This window comes from Hydra viridissima, unplaced genomic scaffold (genome assembly GCF_058129835.1).
Source record: "Hydra viridissima isolate aposymbiotic clone 2 unplaced genomic scaffold, HvirCarnegie_v1 scaffold_7, whole genome shotgun sequence".
Lineage (NCBI taxonomy): Eukaryota > Metazoa > Cnidaria > Hydrozoa > Anthoathecata > Hydridae > Hydra > Hydra viridissima.
Genome location: NW_028324306.1, coordinates 14,145,161 through 14,161,085, shown reverse-complemented (window position 1 = coordinate 14,161,085; position 15,925 = coordinate 14,145,161). Strand labels below are relative to the sequence as shown.

General features: G+C 29.3%; 2 protein-coding genes and 1 long non-coding RNA gene across 4 annotated transcripts in view; 1 reads left to right on the top strand and 2 right to left on the bottom strand.

Moving 5' to 3' along the window:
- Positions 1-15,925, bottom strand: part of LOC145184741 (large ribosomal subunit protein mL37-like) — a 253,325-nt gene that overhangs the window by 138,345 nt on the left and 99,055 nt on the right. The gene's annotated exons all lie outside the window — the stretch shown is intronic.
- On the bottom strand, positions 718-14,332 carry LOC149886263 (uncharacterized). The gene is made up of 3 exons (XR_016453822.1): positions 14,294-14,332; positions 1,398-1,487; positions 718-738 (listed from the first exon to the last, which is right to left on the bottom strand). It is a non-coding gene; the product is annotated as an uncharacterized LOC149886263 (long non-coding RNA).
- Positions 4,135-8,795, top strand: LOC149886264 (uncharacterized). 2 transcript variants are annotated; one of them, XM_090093984.1, is made up of 3 exons: positions 4,135-4,689; positions 5,258-5,347; positions 7,021-8,795. In XM_090093984.1, the coding sequence occupies exons 2-3, from the start codon at positions 5,293-5,295 to the stop codon at positions 8,679-8,681; spliced, it is 1,716 nt and encodes a 571-aa protein (XP_089950110.1). In that variant the 5' UTR covers positions 4,135-4,689; positions 5,258-5,292; the 3' UTR covers positions 8,682-8,795. The 2 variants fall into 2 exon arrangements, with proteins under 2 accessions (XP_089950110.1, XP_089950111.1); XM_090093985.1 differs by lacking the exon at positions 5,258-5,347.

Sequence of the window (15,925 nt, the reverse complement as noted above, 5' to 3'; positions counted from 1 at the left end):
TTCCTTTTTCTCATTTTTATAACCAGTTGATGCTTTTTAAGGTGGCTTCACAGGAAATGTTTTTTTTTTAGTAAAATAACTTAAATCTGTTCTAAAATCAGTTTTATAAATTCAATTTAATGAAAATAACAATAAAATATAAATGCTTATTGAAAAAAAAAAAAAAAGAGGACTTTATTTTCAGAAAGTTTTTTCTACAACATGAGTTGTAGAAAAAACTTTCTGCAAAATATTTTTATTGAAACTTTACAACTCAAAACGTTTAAAACTTTTAAAACTTTTAAGCTTTAAAACTTTTCAAAAACGAATTAAATTCAATACATCTGAATAAACTGCTAGATATGTTTTTACAATTAAAAAAACTTACAATAAAAATGCTAAACTATGATTGCCATAATTGCTTCATGCAAATATACGAGATTACTATACATGAACGAGAAAACAAAATTTTATTACTTTTCGACAAATTTTAACATTTGCGACATTTTTTTTAAAAAATTTTTCCCTTTTTATTAAGTATCAATTTGTTAACGACGAAACTTGTAGGATTTATAGCAGCAGCAGAAACTTTAATAAATAGAATTTCGGAGAATAATTTCAAAAAACCTTTTAGCATAAAGAGTAACTTTTTATTTTATAAGTATTCAGAAACATTTCTCAAAAAAAAATCTCTCTCAAAAAAAAAAAGACATGAGTATAAAAAAGTTTGGCCTGTGCTGTTCAGCAAAGTTTTTGTATCTAAAAGCAAATGAAGGGTAATTAAATAGAATTGTCATCGATAAATGAGATTTATTATCGATTGTTTGTACGATTTAGATATATCGTTTGTGACCTGTTTATTAACTTTGACGTCGAGAGTGTCTTATAGACATTACTCGAGGTTGACAATGGGATCCAAGTTTGTATAACTACATGAACTCTTCCATTTTAAAAATTAAACTTAAAACTTGAAACAGAAATGATGCTGTAAACGACTTTATTTGTCGAAAGTTTCGAAAGTAACTGAGAGATTAAAAGCAAAAAACAAGAAAAAAAACAAAAAAAAAAACAAGTATCAAGGCTTGAAAAACACTTCGGCAAAATATTCAGAGAGCTTGTTTGAATTTATTCGTAAGGTTTCCTTAAATTAGAATATTTCCTTTCCTTCATTTGGCTGTTTTATACCTTCGTAGTTTTCTCAAAATGAATAACAGATATAAAAAAAGTTTTTCTAAAACGTTAAGGAACATATTGTGGAATAGCCTCACTGAATTTATTATTTAATGGTAAACAGAAGATTTTAATGCTAAACAACTAAACTATCAAGGATTATAGTTCTATAAAAAAGAAAGTCGTAGGATAGACAAGTATGTCTTAAACCGCAATCTTTATCAAGTACAATAGCATGTAAAAGTAACCTGACAAGCGCATAACATGAGATAACTTTTGAATGAAATGTCACATTTCTTTCAAATTTTCGCTGGAATACCCAAAAAATGATGCCAATTCTAAAAACAAATAAATTTTTACTAAATCTATGTAATCAAATCATCAAAGTTCTTTTTATTGAAATGTACTCGTGCAAAAGTGTCCGGGCAAAAACAAATACTTGAAGTAAATCTTTTTTAATTCTTTCTTTTATTCAAAATGTTCTAATTTAAAGTAAATTTCTTTAATACTTCGTCGGGAAATCCCTTGAAATTGATTACTACTTGACAGCGACAAGTCCACCAGCTTCATAATCACGTTATTGTCAATTTTTTCCCATTCTTGTTTGAGAATTTTAAATAAATCATGTTATTTGTTGGTTTTCAACCTGGAATTTGTCGATCAAGGTGTTCCCATAGATGTTCAATAGGAGTAAGGTCAGGATTTTGTGAAGGCCATTCCATTAATCGAACGTTTTTGGTCTTTAAAAAGTCTTTCACAAAAGTTGAAGTGTACTTTGGGTCATTGTCCTGCTGAAATATCCATCCTCAAGGCATTTTGTTTTTAGCATGGGGTAGCATAACATCCTTAATAATATCTTAGTACATATTTTTTTCCATAATGCCTCCAATCAAATGGATAGGACCGATACAATATCTATTGAAGTAACCCCAGACCATAATGTTTTTACCTCCGTGCTTTACTATTGGTAGCTGGTATTTAGGATCGTTTCAATGGGCTTGTGGTCAACGAACATATCTAATAGCATCAGATCCAAATAATATAGACTTAGATTCATCACTAAAAAGTACTTTCGACCATTGTTCTCTTGGCCAATTCAAATATTCAATTGAAAATCTCAGAAGTGTTTTTTTCGGTTCTATATAGAAATAAAAGGTTGCAGGGCGTCTTCCAAATAGATATGCAGACCTCAAACGACGCTTGGTTGTGTCAACTCTACATTTTACATCATAAAATTCTTTCATTTCAGCATATAACAAAACAGCATTTTTGCGTGAATCATTTTTTTACGGCACGAATTAAAGTTTTATCTTGTTTTTCATTTGTAATTCAAGGCCTTCCTGACTTTAGAGAGATTCTATTGTAATTTCTTTCCTTATGTCTTTTATATATATACTCTACTGTTGGTTTTCCTATATCAAACTGATCGGCTAGTCCTACTTTGTTCAATTGCACGCAATACTGCTTCTTTGATAGCTAAACTTGTTTGTTTTTGCTTTGTCATTCTAAAAATTTATTCAAAACTATCTTCTTTTTAATTAAAAGTACTACATGTTTTATTTACCTTTTTTAAACATTAAATAAAAGTCAATAAAAGTACTGGGATTTTTTTATTCTTGTTCTACCTGGGTACTTTTGCACGCTACTATAGATCTTTCTCTGCCGTCAATTGCTCAAGATGAAGATTGAATGGCTGATGACAAGTTTTTTGAGTCATATTTTTTTCATTAACACTCTAATGCTCATGTGTAAAAGTTTAAAACGCATCAGTATTTAATCGCAATTTTCACTCAAGCGACAGCAAAATATCTTCATTTAGTATCAAGCGGCAGCAAAATCTCTTCATTAAATATCTTTTCATAGCTTGTAAAAGCTATGACCAGTAATTAAAAGTAAATGCATGCACAATATGCAAAAATGACAAATAAATGCATCTTGCCTACACCAATATTGATTAACCTTATTCACGACCTTAGCGTACATTGCCACGATGCAAATTGATTTTTAATAGAATAAGTTTATTTTTTCACAATAAATGTAGTTCAAAAAATTTTTACATCAGTAAATGGAAAATGCAAACTAAAGATTTACAAGGTAATTAAGTGATGTGTTATTAAATTGAATAGCCTTGTGTTAACGTAACTCAACCGTTGCACTTGGATACTTATAAAAACATATAAAAACCATTTTACTGAGCCACCTTAGTATGTACCAGAACTAGTTCCAAGAAAAGCAATCTAAAATTAGCAGAAAGAAATACAATAATATAACTTTGTTGCATCACCAAATTGTTTCCAACTATTGTCTTAGATTTAAAAAACAACGACAACTAATCAAGGCAAGATATAGCAACAAATAAAAAGCTACAAAACTTTTTGGACCAATCAGTTTAAACTTTTAAAAGTTGTTTGAACTATTATAATGTTTTTTGCTCTTTTATCTGGTATTGTAGTTTATCTCTTTTAAAATCAGCAATTTTACCACGAAAGCTCAAGTCATAAAGACCTTAAAATTTAAAGTAAATTTTTTTTTCTTACACTTTTTATTTTAAGTACACACAGGCGCTCTATGTAAACATTTTATGCCTGTCTTTTCCTAGCCTAAGTATATTAAATAGTTTGCTGTCTTTACTTGCCGATTTTTAAAATAGTTTTTGGTTATAAATGACAATGGCGCAACATGATGTAATGTCGGTAATGACCTAAATATTGTTTTGCTTTTAATTTATTTTTTAAAAGATAGTTTGTCTTAGCTTTAAAATTATTGTCTACTTTAAAAAACACAACAAGCATCAGCAAATCCACATTCTAAACTGAGTTTGTATTGATCTTGTTTAGATTGTTGGGACTATCAAGGTTATCTGTCTCGTCAAATCATCCGAAACATCAATACAACATTTGTCAACACTGGATTTAGAGCAAAAGTTATTGCCAATATTTGTCAAAAGAATTTTGACAAATATTTTTTATTTTGACAAACATTTAAGTTTTACTTTATTCATTATTGTTTGTTACTAACGGAAAAACAAAAAACTTTTTGTTTATCCGTTAGTAACATACAATAATGAAAAAAGTACAAATAGGAAATCAGTCATTTAAACTGATGGAGCTTGAAAGAATTTTTATATTTTGACATGAAGCTGCAAGGTTCCACAATAAAAATGCAATACCTCATTTCCCTTACATGGCTTTGTTTCAACCTTTGAAAACATTTGGAAAACCTGTATCGTTATTATTAATCATAACTCACTCACAAAAACATTCCGATTTTTTTAAACAGGTTTAAGAATGAAGTTGGAGTCAATGGGAAGTCTCCCGTAAACAATATCACGAACTAAATACGGACATGGAAAATGTTTATATTTAAGTAAAAAGTACTCGGAAAATTTCTAAGTAAATTGAATGTAAACATGAAAATGAAACTAAAACAAGGAAAGTTGTTACAATTGATTAGCTGACTGGGTTTGAGCTTTAAAATACTGTTGGACTGTTTCCTAAATATTTTGGAAAAAATGAAAGATGGAAGTTTTAACAGCAGAAGGTTAATTTTCTATTTATATTGTACTTTTGTTTTAAGCTTATATAAAATTTTTTGTGTAAATAGAAAAAAATTCATTTTATTTATAATTGAACTATCCTCTCTGGTCAGAAAGAACCAATTCAGCGAACTAATTTAAAAAACTTGAAGCAGTATTTTATAAATATTTATCACAAAGAAATTAATAGTATTTTTTGGCATAATTTTGTTCAAAAATTTTTATATTTATAGCCGGAAAAACTGTCGTCCCATTTATTCATTAGATTAAATTAAAAATTGTTTTTCAATTATATTATCATTTTAAATATACAAAAAAAAGATTCATTAAAAAAAAGTGACAGGAAAAGGTTTAACTTTGGATTTTTCATACTCCATTACTTGCATTTTTGTATAAAGTTTCTTCTTGTGTGGGTGTATATTATGATACAATCAAAGATATGAAATGCCTATGTTTTAATGTAATTATACTATTTTGAGCTATGTTTACATGCTTACAAAACACTCTTTCTTTTTCACATAACATTCTATTAATTTATATTATCCATTATGTCAAAACTGTTCAACTGTTTAGAAAATAACATTCACTAAGAAGAAAATTGTAAAGGAATGCTTCAGAAATTCCAGAAGATAAGACAAGCTAAAAACTGCCTAATTTTGTGTAGTATGTTCAGTTATGATTAGCATTAAGTTTTGAAAAATGTGCAAAGAGTTTAATTTATTTACAATTTATTTCTAAAAACTATTTAACAAATGGCAATTTTTTGGTCGAAGGACAAAATGGTTGAAGGACGAAAAATTAATTTGTTCGTTAATTTGTGCTTTCTCACCTAAGTATCAGTTCTTATCTAGAACTAGGGGAATAATGTCTATTATTAGGTATCAGTTCCTATGTCGAACTTTTGGAATAATGTTTATGGCTCTAGTGTTACTTCTTAGTAGATTGATTATATATCAGGTTGTAAGCTATTATATCATGCAAATTTTGGTTTTTGAATTTTTAATCATCAGGGTGATTATTTTGAGCATGAGTTTTTGAATGTTACTTCTTGATTTATGACAAAAATAAATATGTAGTGAAAATGTAGTGTGAAAAATAATTGATAAGGAAATTTACTCTTAACTTTTTTTAAATTTTAAATTATTGAAATAGAGTAAGTTCAGGCAACTGATTTTGGCTTTTCTACTTTTATTTATATCTGTTTGGGAAAACGCTAAAACTTATCATGCCATCAAGTGGATGCTTTTCAAATAAGTTCATGATTAAAGAGCTTTTTCAAAACCTTAGGAATAGCAATCTAAAATCAAAATGCAAGGTCAAAATTATTTCTTGGAGTAATGAAATATCTTTATAATGTTCCTTCAAATTAAATGTTGAGCTGTTTTTATCCATACCAATCTGAAAAGAGTGACACAAAAACAAGCATTTTAAGCGATTGTTTTGAAATTAACAACTTAATTAGCTCGTAACAATTGATTTATATGGGGAACTTTAATTTCTATTTTATTTGTACTTTGACTCTTTGAGCACATATGTGACCCATTTGATTTCATTAAGCATGGCTCATAAGTAGCAGCAGAAATATACTGCAAGCAACTGGACAAAATGATAAAAAAAGCAGCCCAGATTTGTTAACAGTTTGACTCCTATATTAATACAAGATAACACGTGACAATAGACTGTAAAAATGATGTTCTAATTTTACAGGAATAAGAGTCGGATTGTCATTAACTTCAATACTCACCAATTCTTTATCAAATTAAAAAATTTTTAAAAGCACAGCATTTTCATTCCAACATTGCTGTAAAACTGGTTTTCCAGGACTTCATTGACTCTCGCCCTCCAGAGTTTAAAGCACCAGCCTAAATAACCTTCTGATTAAATGGCGGAAGTGCATAAATGAATCCATAGTTTGATGAATAAAACAACTACTTACAATTGTACGTTATCAACAGACTCCTTTTTTTTCTAAGATAATTCATCTTCGACGACCTGATATACTTACGTATTAAGCTGGTCAAAGATTATTTTTCTTTTTTACATTTGTATAATGCGAAGTATCTGTTTAATATGTTCCTGCAAATGATTGATAAACTTAAATATTTTTAAATTAAAATTAAATATTTTAAATATTTTCTGACCATACCTTGCTTTTCTTCTTCCGGCAATGCATTACGAATTATTTGAATCGGGACAAAAATAAACCTAGAACTATGAACAGTTGACCGAAGCGCTCATATTTCTTCTTGATTTTGTTGAAACAACAAGGCTATCAATGGAAGTTTTGTACAATTTGGTGAATTCAATGATTTTTTTTTTTTTTTTTTTAATTATAGAGACCTATGAAGGAAAAATTGAGAGGTTCAAAAAACTAAAAGAACTTGACGAGCAGTTTTGCAACAAAGAATATTTATTGCTAAAATCCTTAATATTATCCGGTAAAAGGAGCATCTGTAAAAAATTTACAAATACACCAAAAAAAATTAGTTTAGCGGGAAGTACTTTTGAGGGTTCTACAGTAGCTCGCATTTTTACACCGAATAATGATTTTAAAGATGGATTAAACAGGGAAGTTGAGTTGGATTTAGAATTGATTCTCCTAGAGATTCTCCCTGAGTTCAAATATTGTGTCAAAGACATCCCAGGAAAAATTGGTTATGTCAATGTCTGTGCAAGTCCGGAGATTTTAATGTTTACAAATGATGTCGAATTAAATGCCTCTAAAAAATATGTAGAGGAACTTTTAACAAAGAGAGGTGAGGAAGGCTATTTTCATCCATACAATGTTAAAAACTTTGCACTAGAGAAATTAAAGCTCCGAGATAAGCGAAAGCTAGTTGAAATTGCTTTCGCAGCAGTTTGCGATGAGAAGATTTCTGATATTTCTGTTCTAAAAACTGAGAAAATTACAAACGCATCAGTTGGTTCCGAATATACCATCCAAGTTAAAAACAAAAACACGATTAAACTTTCAATTGATTTTGTTACTTTAATTCGAATTCCTTGGTGGCCTGATGTTGCTTCGGAATGGAAAGAAAGAAAAAGAAACTGGCCCGTTGACCAACGAACCATCGATGATCTCACGCAAACATGTCATATAATTGCAAAACCGTCTGCGACTGAAAAAGATGACGAGGAAACTCTCGATTGGAGGTATTCATTTTCAGATGTTGAACGCAAGCTGTTCTCTATGTATAACGCACAGCAAAAGTTAATTTACTTCATTTATAAATCGATGTTTTATAAATGGCTAAAACCAACCTGCCCAACACAACTTTCATCATTTATCGGAAAAAACATCATGTTAAAAGCTGGGGAAGATTTTCCTCCGCAAGATGAAATGTGGAATGAATCTTATGAATCAATTAAAACAGCTCTTGCTTACTTGTTTGTTCAAATGCAGATGGCTTTTGAAAGCAACTGTCTACCATATTATTTCATGAGCAAAATAAATGTTATTGAAAACATAGATCAAAAAGTTAAAAAAGAAGTTATAGAGAAAATTAAATGGATGATAAGCAACATTGAAGAACGCATACCATCAAATGTAAATGATGTTGTCGTTTTTGTAGAAGATGTGATTCAGAAGTTAAATTCCTTTGATGGGATTATATCAAATGTGCGAGAAAAAGATTATTCAGACTTCTTAAATGTAAAGTTTTTTGTATCAAATATAGATTTTCTTGACAAAATCGCTTTAATTTGGCTAAAAGACGTCATCGAAAAAAGAAATGTCGAAGAAAGGATTTCCAAAGAATTTGCAAGAATTAAATCCACCGTTCATTCTGAAGCATTAAGTGTAAAAAATGTAGTGTCAAAAAAAAAACGTTTTACAGATAAGTTAGCAGTCCTAGTTGCTAATGTCAATCCAGCTATCCAAATTGTAACTTTTAATAAAGTAAAAGTGGAAGCAAAAGCAATAAATGAAGTGAAACGAGTTATTGATGAGGTTGACAAGAACTTTCCAAGAGTTGTAAAAAAACTTTTCCGATTCTAATTTTTTTTTTTTTTTTGATATATTTTGATATATTTTTTTGATATATTATGTAATTAAACGAAAAGTTTTTGACTAAAAGTACAATAAGAAACATATTTATTACTGCTATAAAAACGTTTATTTCTAAACTAAAATAACTTTTTTAGATTTTAACTTATAAAAGATATCGTAATTTATGCAAAGGAATCGTGCAATGCCACAATAGGTAATGAATAATACAAGAAATACAGAAACAAAGGTGGTTGTGGGGTCCTTGGCTCCTTCCCCCAATCCTCAGATAGAACAATGAGATCGAACTTGAATTTAATATAGCGATTTAAATTATGGTCAATTTTATCTAACCAAAGTATTCTCGTTTTTTGTACACTAGATGGATGGAGTTATGCAACAATATGCTTAATTCAACTCGGCATTATTTTGAGAAAACTTCCATCAAAGTTTAGCACTTTGTAAAAAATAGAAGAGTTTAACATATTGATATATTAAAGTATTTACCATGGAAAAGTGATCAATTAAAATATATTTAGTTATTTGCTATACTAAATTTCATCTGTAAAACCCTTATTTAATGAAAAATTTTTTTTAACATTTAATAGTTATCACCATGTAAAATCGACATCATGATCGCCATTTTAAAATAATCATTGGTTGTACTTGAATTTTTCCAATAAATTTCAATATAATTTACTGCACTGCAATTAGTAATTTTTTTTAAATTTGATTCACATTTCAACAAGGGAGAACCCAAACTTTCTGCATAACATTGATCTCAGGCTTCAATTAGCGGAAACTTTTATAAAGCATTCTTTTTTGACACCAGTATAAATATAAAAATGTTTAAAGTTGAAATATCTTTAGAAATCTTGAACTGCAACCATTCTGAACAAATCAGTTTAAAACTATTTTATTTTATATATAAATGTTGACAGAGTATTTTCAAAACTGGGTTATAACTGCATATGAAATGGTGGTTTCGAAAATCCAAACCGTTTCTGGTAGACATCTTTTCACAAACAAATTAATTATACTACTCTGTGAGCGTTTTTGTTTGCTAAGATATAATCACAGATTTTAAATTACAGTTGCATGACAAATAGCTGGCATTTGAATAGCCAAATGCTATGAGCATTTCAAAACAATCTTATTATTTGCCTATCTTAAGGTTTCTTATTATGAAGTGCGAAAAAAGAAGTGTCATTAAGAACTCTGGCGAACTGGACATTTTATAGCTATAAAAACATCAACTTTTGAAGCATACACTCAATCAAAATATGCACCTAAACGAAGCATTTGTCACCAACAAAATTTGAAACATCGAATATAAATATTAGTCTCTCCATTATCAAAACCAACATTCTTAGGTCTAAATTGTCAATCAAGCGTTATCTTAAACGAAAATAAACTTGTATGTAATGCCCTGATCACTAACCCAAAATCTATTTAACAGTTTTGAAAACTCTTGAACCTACTCTTCCGCCTAAAAGCTTTTCCTCCAAACACAAGTTAACAGGTACAATTGCAATACTTCTCTGTTCACATGCTACATGTAAATCATCATTTTTCTCTCTCGCAGGTGTTTTCCGACCTTAAGAAAGTCTCTAAAAATTTGAAGTAGCTTTTAAAAAAAACTAGAATTTACTGTCTTAGAGAATGTCCATTTTCAAAGAGCTGAAATTTTATCGATGAACAAACGTTTTTTTTGCACCCTTTTTGCGTGTAACTTTATTTACCGCTTGTTTACAGTTTAGTAATTTAAAACAAACAAAACAAATGGCACAGTTTAGTAATTTAAAACAAACAAAACAAATGGCACAGTTAAAATTGGAGAAAAATTTGTTAATAATTAAAAAAAAACTTTTAATTTAAAAATCCTCCAACATTATGCTTGTAAAGAAATGTAGTTTCCTGGTGCATAAAAACAAGAGATTTTATTTGCTAGTGGTTGTTTGATTAGAAATGTTTTTAAAAATGCTTTCGTTCGGCATCTATAATTTAAAAATGTAGCCGGTCGTTTTTTTGACCATTTATTTTAATTGTAGTTCGCTGATGAGGCATTCTTAGCAGCGAAATATTAAAAGTTATTTAGACAATGAGAGATGCAAAATTTAGAATCAGCTTATTTTCAATGACAAGGTTTTGAGGTGAAATGTGTACACAAAGTTAAATTCATAAAGAGACTTGCCGCAACAAGTAGACGGTGGCACGCTGTCATGCAACCATCTCAAAACGAAATATCTGAATATTTTAACTGGAAGAAAGTAAAGAGCGTTGTATTTTCAGCGGCATTTAATTTAACGGGTTGCAAAAAAGTTTAGAGAAAAAATTTGAAAGAAAATATCTGAAAACTAAGAGAAGAAAAAACAAATATTTTTTTACGTCTTGTAAAATATTTCTTCATTTTTAAGTTTTCACTTTTTAAATAATGAAAAACATCATGATCTGTTATAATCTTCAATTCATCCTTGACTCGCTTCATTACGGACAGTAAATTGTTTTTTTAGTTAATTTCTTTCAATTTTGTTTTTAACCCTTTTGACTAATTGATCGGTTATTTTCTTTTTCCAGCAATTCTTGTAAGAGATTTGTAGTAAACTACCCCAAAATTTTTCAATTGGCTTTGCTTTTGGAAATTTTGACGGATTGACCTCCTTGGCAGCATAATTCAAGTTTTCTTCCATCCATGCAACAACTGCATTTGAGTAATGGGCACCTACTAATTTGGGCTAAATATTTTCTAAAATTCGGAATAATGCTAATGAATAAAAGGGAGAAGTCTTTTCGTTAAGTAATATGTAGCTCATATTTGATGAAACGTGACTTGGTTTTAAGATTAAGTAGAGTCGATATGCTTGCATTTGAAACTGCTACCCATACGAGAACGTTTGGAGGGGATTTTTTTTTTCCTGGATATTAGACATTTTCAGGACACTTCACGATTTTATCAGTGTAAAATCCAGAGTTTCCGTATATTTCCATAGTATCAAATAAGAAATAATTTTCGTCGTCAATCACTATACCTTATTTATTTCCATAAAGATGTTTAACCAACATCCGGCTTTTAAAGGTTGATCATCACTGTATTTTTTGAGTTTTTGTTCGTTTATGATAAGAAATTTACATTTTTAACATTTGGTATGAAATATCTTGATGACTTTTTCCAAACTTCTGGCCCAAATGTTGTTGACTCTCTCCATATTTGTTTACTTTTTGCTTGAGTTAACTCGCTAAATCAGTGTTTATGAAAATGGCCGTCCTCTCCTTTTCTTACCCAGTGAGAACGCCACGAAATATAAACGTTTTATTTACATATTTTATTCGTGTTTCCGAATAAAATACGTGAATACAACGTTTATACTTCGTGGCGTGCGCACTGGGTATCTTCAATTGGTCAAGCAATTTGCAACTTATCTAAGACCTTCATACAAAGTTGAACATGCTTATCCTTCCTTTAAAAAGTGATTAACAAATTCTGGTTTTTGGATTTTTTACAATGAAATTTTTAACACCTTCTCGAAGATTTTCTCTCCCGGAAATGTTTAACTTCCTTTTTAAAAAGTAATTTTTTGGTTATATTTTAGACACAAAGTAGGTAGCAAAAGTGTAAAACTAAACATTTTCATATCAATGTTACATGATAAAAAATTATTTAACATTTATCTTTTAACTTTTTTTCCACCCGTGATATAAAAATTTAAACATACATTCTAATGTGATGACAACTTCCGAAAAAGGTTTTCTGCAATAAACCAACACTTAATCTTACTTCGACTGCGGCGTTTTTTAGTATGAAAAATAAAGCGTTCTTTCCCATCTTTAACTTTAACATGGTGAATTAGTTTACGAAAGCAATAAAATTACTTGGTAAAAAATGCTTTAATTTTCTGCAGTTCTTAGTTTCAAAAATACGTAGGACAAAAAATGCATAATTTAGTCTTGGAAAAAAAGAAGTAGGCGAAATTTTACTTTCTCTCACTTTGATTAAGATCTTTCTAGTTTGCTTCGCGGACTAATCTAAAGTTTTATGTTTTTTTGTGTCTTTGTTAATGCCCTAAAACGTAGTTTACACAAAAAAGAAAACAAAATGAGTTTTGAATGTTCAAAGTGGAAGCTAAAGGAACTGAAGAGTCAAACCAAAAGTGAAGAGAGTATACTAAATTTCTAAAAGCGCACTTTAAAAATTAAAGGACATGATAGTGCTGTTAGAGCTAAGATGTCAACTACTGTAAACAGAAGGTCGACAAGAAGTTTACAGAAGGACTCTACTATGTCCATTAGAATGATTGCCAAAGTGTTAAAAGTAGATGAAAAGACCATTAGAAGACTAATAATTTTTTTGAAGTTAAGGGTTTTCAGGTCTTTCAGGTGAAATTAGAAGGAAAGGCTCAAAGCTCTAAGATTTAAGCAACAAAAACACTTTTAAAATCTTTTAAAGAAATATGGTCAATAAGATTTTTACAGTGAAATGTGTTATTAACAAAAAAATGATCAGTTAATTGTTCAGAAGGGTCGCAGGGCCCCGCCTGTATGATATGCAAAGCCATTTAATAATGTTTCTACGTGCTGTTGCTTTAAATGAATACTAATGTCAACCATTTTCAAGAGAAAAAAAAGGCCAATACACAGGTTTTTATTAGTCTTATCAGAAAGCATATGGCTACATGGCTTTAGAATTTTCCCAGAGCCATAAACATACAACAGTTTTTAAAAGACAATAAGGCTATATTTCGCCTTTAAGACGTTTGCTTTTCTTCAACCCTAGAACTTATTCCATTTGATTTTCAGTCTGGAACGATTACGTCTAGAGAACGGAAATTTAAAAAATAACGATTTAATCAAATCCTCAACATAGGTAAGACATTTTATCTCAAACTTTTCTCTTTTAAATATACTGAGAAGTGATTGCTTTTAGCTCAAAATATTTGTTAGACTAGTAGTAAGATGAAATCCGTGAATCGCCATTATTGTTTTGTATCAATCAAATTTTAAGAAATGGCCGTAAATTATTCTTTTTGTTAATTAACTGCCTATTGGTCTCGACATTAATCAGGACATATGCAGATAAAGAAATTACACGATATTATTCATATAACATATATTTAAACATCTTATTTTTTGAAGAATAAAGTGGATCTGCTATTAATGATGATAAAATCAGAGTAAATGAGTAACTTATAATTGTAAATCTAGCAAATGACGTTGGATACTTAAACACTCTTGTGCCCACAAACCTTTATATTTCATACAAACTGTTTACTTGTGGATAGTAATTTGGAGTATAAGTAATTATAAGTATATAAGGTGCAGTAATTAAAAGTATGAAAAGTTATGTAAGTATACATGTGTATTTCTTAAGTTATACGAAAATGTATATTTATGTATATTTCTTACGTTATACGAAAATTTCTTCGGATTCACTATTTGTTTCTGAATGTTAAGACAGAATGCTACATCAGAAAAATGATAGATTTAAAAGCTTGGATCAATAAGTAGTCTAGCTAGCTCTCTAAGAAAAGAACTATCTTAAAAAGAAACAAACAATAAAAGTGATTATTGTAAATTACGAAGAGCAAATAGTAATAAAAATCATAAATATTAGGTGAAATAACGCATACCAATAAATTTTCATTTTGACTGATAACCATGTTCTGTTTCTTTAATTATAATTAAAATGCGTCAGAAATGTTTCATTTTGTTTTATAACGTCTCGTCACATCACCTGTAAATCTTCTATAGTAGTCAATTATAACGAGTGCAATAGTAATAGCGCAAACTAAAAGAAAGCAACTTGAACAATTAAAGTTTTTAGTCTTCAAGAACGAAAAACTGCTACAATGTAATACTCAAAAATTAATCTCTTATGGATATTTTTTTTCTTAATTTTTAAATGTAATTATTTGGATTTTTTTAAACTTTCAAATAATGTTAGTTAGATGAACTGGGTAATTTGTGGAAAAGTAATCTGCCTCTAAAGCTTAATGAGAGTTATGGTCAAAGAAAAATGTTTTTAAGGTTTTTGTAACATCCAGTTTTATAAAAAGTGTAAGGTTACTATTGATAACTAAGATAATCCTAAAAATATCCATTAATGACTTGTGCGCTAATTAACCCAAACTTTAACCACTTTTAATTTGTTGAAAAACGTCCTTCTAATTGACCGAATTTAGCAATAATATGAAAAAAATGACCTTTTGGGCTGTTTCTAAAGAATTGATTCATATACCCATCAAAAGTTTTCAAAAATGGTTTAGAAATATCTTTTAGACATAGATGTCAAAGTTTTCATTAAAAACGCGTTTCTATTCACCCATTACAGCCATTATTCATCACACAATGTAAGCTTCTTTTCAAACGCTATTCATCCACTTTTTATAAAAGTGTTCTCTATGATACAAAATGAAAGGATAAACACTTTCTTTAAGCAGAAATTAATTCGTAACTTAAAATTTTCTTTTCCTGCAAAATGGTACAGTTTTTAAAAGAGTCTTTCACACATAACAATTGCTTCATTTACAATACTTTTGTTTCTTCAGAGTTGTTCCATTACTGAAGTATGTTAAGTGTGTTTAAAACAAATAAAACAAATGATACGGAAAAAAACGGAGAAAAAGGTGGCTAAAAATTAAAAAAAGAATTCCGCATTAAAAATTGTCAAACATGCTGGTAAGTTGAGAAAAGTAGTTTCTGAGTGAACAAAAACGAGAGATTTCATTTATTAGTGGTTGTTGGAACAAAAGTAAACTTTAAAAAAAACTTTCGTGTGCCACCTATAGCTTAAAAATATTTTTTGTCATTTTTTAAACCGTTTATTGAAGTTAGAGAACGTTGATCGGATACCCTTTGAAACGAAATGCTAACCGCCATTCTGACTATGAGAGATGAAAGTTGTAAGATTAGCTTGTTAACAATGACAGGAATTTGTAGCAAAAGAAATAAAATAAAGTTAAATTCATCTAAAGAAACATGTCCTAAAGGTTCATTAAGAAATTACGCTTAATTCAAATTCCCTCTAAAAGTGCATAGTAGCACCCCATCACGCAGTCACCTCACAAATCGAAATCTTATTATTTTAAAGAGAGGAAAAATTATAAGAAATTTTTTTTCATCGGCTTCTTAATTTAAATAGGAACTTACATTTGAATGTAACGTTAACTTTCGTAAAGTGTTTCTGCAATAAACTCGCCCCTAATGTTGCGTGGGCTGAGCCGTTATTTATAAGGAAATATAACCGTACTGTAACTTACATT

What these genes read in the sequence shown, in the direction of transcription:
- LOC149886264 (XM_090093984.1), top strand. Translation starts at nt 5,293, where the DNA reads ATGCTTCAGAAATTCCAGAAGATAAGACAAGCTAAAAACTGCCTAATT. An exon ending in AAACTGCCTAATTTTGTGTA is followed by an intron (nt 5,348 to 7,020) that starts GTATGTTCAGTT and finishes TTTTAATTATAG; the next exon opens with AGACCTATGAAGGAAAAATT.